The sequence below is a fragment of the Ambystoma mexicanum genome, chromosome 9 (genome assembly GCF_040938575.1).
Source record: "Ambystoma mexicanum isolate Mex_15411 chromosome 9, UKY_AmexF1_1, whole genome shotgun sequence".
Classification (NCBI taxonomy): domain Eukaryota; kingdom Metazoa; phylum Chordata; class Amphibia; order Caudata; family Ambystomatidae; genus Ambystoma; species Ambystoma mexicanum.
Genome location: NC_090931.1, coordinates 1,427,606,850 through 1,427,615,598, shown reverse-complemented (window position 1 = coordinate 1,427,615,598; position 8,749 = coordinate 1,427,606,850). Strand labels below are relative to the sequence as shown.

The window sequence follows — 8,749 nt, the reverse complement described above, 5'->3', positions numbered from 1 at the left end:
CAGTGCCAGGCAGAGTTTAAAGGCAAAGTGGCATACCCCACCCTCTTTCTGTAGGCAATGCCTGCTTCACACAAGTTATACATACCAGAAAATCATCCATTGACGACCCAAACCAGTCCAATCATACCACATCACAAGCCTCCCTTCTTTCTTGATAGATCCCAATTCTGCCACTGATCAGATGTGCCATATATACTGCACGACAACCAAGAGAAGCCTCTGCACAATCCAATAAAAAAAAAAAAAAGTCAAGTGTTAAAATTCTTTATTTTATAAAATTTAAAAATATGCTATAATACATTTAATCAATTTCAGCAGGGGTAGGATAATCACTGGGAAGATGTGTACTTTGCCACTGCTTTGGTGCCCTCTGATAAGGCGTGCTTTGAGAGTTCCCCTGGTAGCACCAGCTTCACTGCGGTCTGGATCTCCCGGCTGGTGATGGTGCTCCTCTTGTTGTACAGGGACAGTCTGGCCGCCTCTGAGGCGATCCTCTCAAAGAGGTCCCCATTGATGGAGTTCACGATCCTCATAGCGCCGAGAGACAGGCAGAGATAAGGATGGACCTGTATGGGGAGACAATACATTGTCAGAACACTACTGGGGGAGGGAGGAACGCATTTACTGCATATTAAGAAACATATGCTAAGATATTATTGAAACGAGGTGTGTAGTACTTAAGGCAATACAGAATTGTATTGCATCTACAACCAACATGCACTGGACCCTACCCTGCCCCATTAGACTCAAGTGACTGCTCCGAGTAAGAAAATGGTGCAGGCTACTATGTTCATAACGATTGGGCACATCTTTGCCTACTAAAATTGCAGGGGCAGGAAGGGAAATCATGTCATTTGATGACTGATGCCAAACAGGCCTCCAGAAACTCCCCCCCCCCCCCCCCCCAACAGATTGACAAGACTCTAGACCTAGTACACTAGGTAGTATTAACCCCTAGTTACAGAAAATCTAAAGTAAAATCATTTGGCTCCATGACACCAGTCTCAGTAGGGTACCAGCAGTGCCTCCTACCAAAAGTTTAATAGTCACAAATGACGGACTCCCCATATGTTAGAGTGCTGGGACAATATGATAAATATCAATAATTGGTCTCCCTAGATACACTCTTTTTTGCAACATAGGATAGGGACTATAATCATGTAAGGAATGTATACAATGCAGGATACATTTTTAAAAGTACAGTTTTTTTAAACTCATGCTGTATTGTATTTATATGACAAATACATAATATAAATTTGTCAACAAAATTAGTGATTAAATCTTATTTTCATGAATATTACAAAAGACAAAGAAAAACATACTGGTGGAACCAATTATCGATACAACACAGTTCAGTTTATGTTGGAAGGCCTTCTCCAGGACAAAGTATGGCCAAATGCTTGTGGGGCTCTTAAGATCCATGAAAGTGTGAATCAAGTGGCAAGCAAAGCATAATGTATTGCATCAGAAAGGGAAAGGGGGTTAAAAATGAAAGTATACCTAATTTCCAAATACAGTAATTAGACTAAAGCTAATCTACCCAAACTTGTCCTAGGCCAAGAAAGGTTTTTATGCTGTGCACTGAGTTTCTTGGTGCTTTGGCAGATGGGTTAGTCAGTAGGACCGAGTGGGAGAAAAGGGCAAGGGAGCTGTGATGTGCTCTTGGCAGTACCGTTTGCTGAGCAGAGATTGGTAGCAGTCAAGTGCTGTTGCGCGAGGCGGTTTGGTTTGTTGTAGCGAAGTGCGTGCAGTTTGAGCTCTAGTTTAGTTCAGGGTTTGAGAGGTGTATGCAGAGAGGAGTTTTTTTTCTATTTGGTTAGTGGTATTACCCTATCCTACCCCCTCTTATTGACTGTGGCCCATATCCCACCCCATCGTACATTCTGATGAGTTACAATTACCACTCCTTTGTGGTTACCTGGTGTATGCATCATCCAGTTCGAGGATGCCAAATGACTTCCATGGTTTACTTTGACCTTCCTAACGTGCATACCCAAAAGGTCCAAGCAAAACGCTATCTAGGCACAGATGTTTAATGAAAACCAGTCATTTGCATCATTAGGCTGTCACTCAGGCTTATGTTGACTGAAAAAGACAATTACGTTTTGTTTCTTACTGAATATGGACTCGATCTGCCAGATGTCTCAGGTCGAACATGAAAACCACCAGTCACCCCGGACCATCAAAAGATTTTTCCCTGCTGATCGAAGTGTTAGAGTAGGATGATGAAGTTCTATTTTAGACATGAAACATGCCGGCGCCAAGCCATGGATACACGGCCAGGCATAGTACTTTGAATAAAATTCACTGCTGAAACGGGAGCCAATGAAGGCTTGTCCGACAATGAGAGACTTCCTGGGCAGCGTAAAGATCAATCTGATGCAGAGTTTCTGCTGTCTTTGCCAATAAATAACTAGTCAGTTGCAGGTGATTACCGTCTGATGACATGAAAATTGCCAATGCATCCAGCGTTCGAGTTGCTCTGAGAACAGAGGTAGATATGGAGTGTTTAGAATGTTCGCTACCTTTTGTTGCGAGCCAAAAACAAGAACCTCCAATTGAGCTGGTTATCCAGCATCCAGGTTTGAATTTTCTCTGCATAGCCTCCAATGGTTCATAATGTGGGTGTCGTCAGCATTTGAATGATACAAACCAAACTCCTAAGATGTTCAAAAGTAGGCGATGTGAATGTACAATGGGGACCAAGAGGATCCCTGAGGCACCCCATAGGCCACAGGTAAAGAGTCAGAAGAAAGAACCGAAGAAACTCAGAATTGACCCGATTGAAGGCCGCTGAGGTCCAGCATGCCGATGGCCCCATCAGCAGATCGTCCACACTGCTAGAAGAGCAGTCTCAGAACCGTGGCCCGGTCTGAAACTGGAGTTGTATGGTTCCAGAAGATGGTGTTCCTCCAAAAATGTTTGCTATTGAGTAGGATCTTAGCCCACCATAAAAAGCCAGAAATTGGAAAGGAGTTTATGGTCCAGCGTTTACTTTAGCAATGGTGTGAATAAGATTTTTAAGTCTGGTGAACACAAGACTGAGCAAGAGGCATGTATAAGAGTCTGGACAACCTCACCAAGTGCACATGCATGTCGCTTAGCTAGGCACGCAGGAACAGGGCTATGGTGGGCTTCAACGACAGTAAATTAGTAATTAGGCGCTTACTGATTTAAATGCAATTGTGAGTTCCATATCGGACTGTATCGGATTGGGCTGAATTTAGGCGCAGTAGGCACGTGTGATATTTTTGATTTTGTAATAAAATTGAACTCATTGGCCATTTGGGTGGACGAGCAGGCCAGCATTCGTACATTGGGGATTGATCATTGCTGAAAAAAAGTGCTTTAGGTCTGTTGTCGGCAGGATTGATTTTTTTTGCAGAGGAAGATCTCTACCATATATTTTTTTATCCATATATTTTCTCAATGCCGATATAACATTGATTTTTTAACACTTCTTGAAAGGGGTGATATGATCACAGATAATTTGAAGATGTGACATTATTGGTATAAAGTTCTGTACACTTAGTGGTGAATTGGACCTGAGCGATGTCCCTCAAAAGTTCTTTACAAAATAAGATCCAAGTCTTTCTTTCGACCAGTGCGTGATCGGACCAGCTCACTGGGGTGATCTCAGGGTCATAGTAGCCTCCTGAAAAAGACAGGATCCAAGCAGTGTCACCGGTACGAGTCAGCAAATTAGACAAAAGATCCCAAGTCATGGGTCTGCAGGATCTCAAGAATATCTGCAGTACATTTCTTCCCAGACATTACACCATATATTTAAGTCAGCCAGGATATTTAATTTAGAGCGATGGAGTGCCTCAGACCCTAATTAAGCATCTAGTGTCCAGAAAGGAGGTGGTTGACCAGGGGGGTATATAGCAAAGAAACCACCAATAGGCTTCATTAGGAGATGGCCAATATGTGCAGGCTAATACCGGTGAGGTCACATCCCAGTGACCAGAAGTGTGTAATTTCAAGAGAGATCTAGCCAAAATGGCTACACCCATCTTTTTTATTTTCTCTATTATGATATTTAATTTGAAAAGAATCAGGTACTGAGAGTTGGAAATGGCTAATAGGGCAAGGTTATGAAAAGCTTAGAGTTTAATGGAATAACCAAGCTCACTTATGTTCAATGCAGGGTCTAGAAGATGAACTAACAAGTGACGACTTGCATTGGTAAAAATTACAAATGGCTAAAAATGCAAAGCCATAGTAACAGCGGTTTGAAAGTATAAAGACGAAGCATGCAGTTACGGCACCATTTTGATTACAAAGCAGAGGTTTTAGAACGCTTTGCTGAACATAATAGCCCGCATTTGGTTTCCAAGATATACCCCCAAAAGAAGGTGCAAAATGTGCATTAGTATTGTTGGAAATGAAAAGTATAGCGATGTAAACTTAGGCCCATTAGAAGACCAAATGAACAGTAAAGCACAGACAGATTACACATTTAAATCCCAGGTCATAAACGTATGAAGACTGGTCTCGACATTGCTGCGGGCATATGCAGCTCCAGCTTCTAACCTAGCACGGGCTGTGGACTTGACACCAACAGCTAGTTTGTGCTCCCAAGGCAAACTGGTGCCAAACAAATATACCCATGTTGCATCAAGTTTCTCTATCGGGCACCGTTAGACATCTAGAAGACATTTAAAGCGTTGTGAAATGCATGTACTGGACACAGAATTCAAGTTTCAATTGCGGCATGCCATATACTGGGTCCTGCTGCTCTAAGGGGGGGGGGGGGGAAATCACTCCTGCCTACCAGGTGATCGCCAGGAACTAGTTTTAGCTCCTGCTCATTAACGTTTGACCCCTGAAGTTGTGTAGTCCACAAACAGCACAAGTTTACTCTTGGAATGGTTTATGACACAACCTTCCCAAATCAAAATCGCACTAATACAAGATCTCTAACCAAATGGGCTCAAGAAATTCATGACTACATTATAGATGATAACCTTGACATCTTATATCTCACTGAGACATGGTTACAGGAGCCAATGGGCCCCACTACAGACATTGCAGTGCCAGCTAACTACACCATCAAAACAGATGGGCAATTAGAGCCATGCCTCCACCTTTCCCCAAACAAAATCTCAAGCTATTCCCCTTCCCCTATACAGTGCGCTGATGTGAGATTCTACACCTTAAGCTGACACCCACTTCTAACAATTGCACCAATTTAATAGTAATTTACAGCCCCCCCACCCCCAATCACTAATCTCTGAATTCAATGACAAATTGACCGATATTTTGAATAACCTTAAAACACCCAATACAGGGACCATACTCCTCAGAGATATTAACAGATGGGGGGGGCATACTGATGACCCTGAAACTATTGATCTAGAGCAAGATCTGCAAAACTTACAGTAATAAATACAGATCCCCTGGCTGTCACTGGAAACCAGCTAGACTGGATAATTAAAAACAAATCAGACAAAAGTACTGGAACATACCCATGTATCTGGACAGGCCACTATAAAAGCGAAGCTAAACTAATTTAAAACAGAAAATATTTCCCCCCAAAAAACACATTTTATCGGAAGCCATCAACCAACTCATGCTGAAAACTAAAGATGATCTATATGAGGATATTATATCAATATACACAAAGAGAATTATTAGATCTCCATGCCCCTATGAAAAAAAAAAAACAAGTTAGGCCAAATATAAACCATAAAAAATTGTTTCATGCTGATGCCACCGAACTAAAAAAAAGGAGAAACTGAAGTTAGAAAGGGAATGATCAAAAGCAAATAAAATGAACTGGAAAAATGCAGATACCAGTTATAAGACCAAACTCTTTGTAACACGGCTTCCAACTCCCCTAAATAGATTCTTAAACCCAAAGCTCTCTCTCCGCCATTTCAACCGTCAGAAAAACATTATGAAAAGTCAAAATAGCCTTTCACAACAGAATCACCAAGGCTAGAGAAACCTGTAAGAATTTTAACCTACCTACCCCGGATAAACCATGTGAGGTCAAGTATGGACCACAAAATCCTAAATTTCAATTTACACCAACATTGGATGAGATGAAGAAAACTCTTATTAGATGCACCTTATGTACAGAAAACGTGTTGTCGCCAAAACTAATACTAGAAAATGCTGATATCTTTGCTCCATTTCTCAGAATGGTCCCTTCAGGGACCAAATTGTCCCCGCCATAAATTAAAACAGTAACTAACACCACTAAAGAAACCAGAACTTGACCCAACAAGACCCTGACAATCTAAGGCCAATTACAAACTTAAAACTAAAAATATTAGATAAGATTGCCACCAAACAGCTCCAAGATTATGTGGACACCAAAAACCTCCATCAACAAAAATCGGGCTTCAGGACAGCCCACAGCACTGAATCTGCGCTATTAGATCTGCAGACAGAAATGTATCCTTGACAGAGGCAAAACGGGTCTACCAATCTCATTAGACCCCTCGGCAGCCTTCGATCTGCTTGATCATCAGAGGCTCCGAGAGGCCTTGGAACTATCAGGAAACTGCTCACAAGAGGCCACTGATTAGGTGTCTTTTTGCAGGATAGACAATCCAGGATCATCGGGGCAACCATGCCTTGCCAACCAAACCAGTGTACTGTGGAGTTCCACAGCGAGCTAGGTTCTCCCCTCTGCTGTTCAATTTATACATGCAATATTTATGCACAATGCTGACCCAGCTCGGCATATTCTTTACCAACTTCGCCGACGACACCCAACTGGTCTTTGAACTCAGTTGAGACTATGGGCTGGATAGTGAAAAACTTACATCCATATACAGCATCATTGAAGGCAAATTTGATGTGCCTTAATGGTATCAAAATTTAGCTAATGATCTTTGGATCCCCATATGCTAGGAAAAAGCTGAGCTCAGCCTACTCATTCAACATTAAAGGGACACAAATTGCAATATCAGAAAGTTAAGATGCTAGGGATTTACCTACAGGCATCACTGGGAGCAGAGGCCCATACATCTTTGCTAAACCAGAAAAACAGTACCACCATAGCCAGAGCAACAATTCTCAATTGGATGACGGTAACTCCCTACTACTGGGCGCAAATAAATGCTTGAATCAATGCCAAGTGATCCAGAATAACGCCATAAGAGCCATCATGGATAAACCAAGAAGGGAGCATATTACAAATGACAGAAGAGATCTGCATTGGCTGGCCGTTGAGGAGCGAATCGTCTTCAAATCTCTCACACTGGTCCATCGTTGCTTATATGGTAAAGCCCCCAATTCAAATGGCACGAGCCAAATCGTAATCTGAGATCTAACAAAGACCTCCAAGTAATGCCAGCAAAAAATGCAAAGGGACTTGGCAGGGCCTTCACGAGCAGAGGTGTCCTAAAATGGAATGAACTGCCCGTGACTTAGAGACTGGAAACAAACCATCTATGGTTCTCAGAAAAAAACAAGACCTTCCTGTTCAAATAAGACCTCGTTATGCACTAGTACACCTCCGCATCACTCACAATCCAACCTACTATGTGTGGTTACCACCACTGTCCCGTCATCTTGAATTCTCCTGTCCTTATGCAATGTGCTCTGATGCCCGTGGGCTGCAGCGCTATACAAATAGAGTAGGAGCCCGTAGCCCCAATAAAAGAATGCATTAACCAACATTTAGAATTAAGAAATGTCGCCAATTGTATACCGTCAATAGTACATAAACCAACTCGACAATTTAAGGAGGAATGCCAGTCTACTCCTAGCAATGTGACCCCCCCACACCAATACTAGTCCATTGTGCAACCAAAGACCGCTGCCTTATAGTAGCCTTCCACCCACACCATGCTTAGCTGCTGCACATTTGAGTTGCAAGTCAAGGTTGGTGTCCCATCTTACTGCCAGGGACCAGTAAGGGGCAGTTTAGACCGGCCAAGCACAGAGTCAAGGATCACGTGATGCAGAGCTGCAACAGATTCTTGCCAATTCAAGCCGAGTACTAGCACCTAGTCACTGAACTGAAGGATCATGGGAGACATTTGTGACAAATAATGAAAGCTGTGGCCTCTCCGGGTTCAACTGCACATAGTGCAGCCGCCCAAATACAGCAGAAGCACTATGGCTCCAGCTCACCTTTCACCCAGCAACACTGCATTACTTCCCTTAAGGTCTGACCTTGTAGCGAACGGGGCAGGGGCCCATTCAAAAACATTGGCAGGTTGGTTGTAGGCACCCTCTACTGGCACCTACCAGAATTAAATGAATAATAGTTAGAATTAGAAGGATAAAGTGGAAATGCCATGTCTAGTCTGCTTGGAGAAGGTGAGTATGGCCCACTGGACCTGGGCCCCCAGCAGCTCACCTGCCTGAGGACCTTGTAGATGAACCTGGATGAGGAGATTATGGCCCACTGGACCTGGGCCCAAGCCGCTCACCTGCTTGAGGACCTTGTAGATGAACCTGGAGTAACTCTCCTTGCTCTTCGTCTGCCCTTTGCTTTTCCGCAGGAGAAGCAGCTTGGACACGTTCCTGGGGGTCTCCTTGCTCTTGGCCAGGGTGGGCTTCATAGTTCTGCAAACAGGTTGGACACCAAGTTACAAGAAAGCTACTACTAAAAAGTAGTCTTACGTAAAAATAAATCAAAAGAAAAGATTCTGGTTTGGAGCAGATCGTACTGGAGTGCCAGGGGACACTTTAACCCCTCACAGTGGCAGTGGCAAGTGTGAAATAACTGTAGAATGTATTTGTTTTTAAGGTCATAGTTACACCTGGACACTTGGTCAGAAGA

General features: G+C 43.0%; 1 protein-coding gene across 1 annotated transcript; it reads right to left on the bottom strand.

The window, feature by feature from the left end:
* Window positions 1–249: 249 nt before the first annotated feature.
* On the bottom strand, window positions 250–8,534 carry LOC138489174 (histone H2B type 1-L-like). Its single transcript, XM_069616833.1, has 2 exons — window positions 8,397–8,534; window positions 250–566 (listed from the first exon to the last, which is right to left on the bottom strand). The coding sequence occupies exons 1-2, from the start codon at window positions 8,526–8,528 to the stop codon at window positions 330–332; spliced, it is 369 nt and encodes a 122-aa protein (XP_069472934.1). The 5' UTR covers window positions 8,529–8,534; the 3' UTR covers window positions 250–329.
* Window positions 8,535–8,749: the final 215 nt, after the last annotated feature.

Excerpts from the sequence above, each read along its gene's own strand:
- LOC138489174 (XM_069616833.1), bottom strand. The coding sequence starts at position 8,528 with ATGAAGCCCACCCTGGCCAAGAGCAAGGAGACCCCCAGGAACGTGTCC. Across the intron at positions 567-8,396 it reads TCTACAAGGTCCTCAAGCAG|GTCCATCCTTATCTCTGCCT; the intron begins GTGAGCGGCTTG and ends CTCCCCATACAG.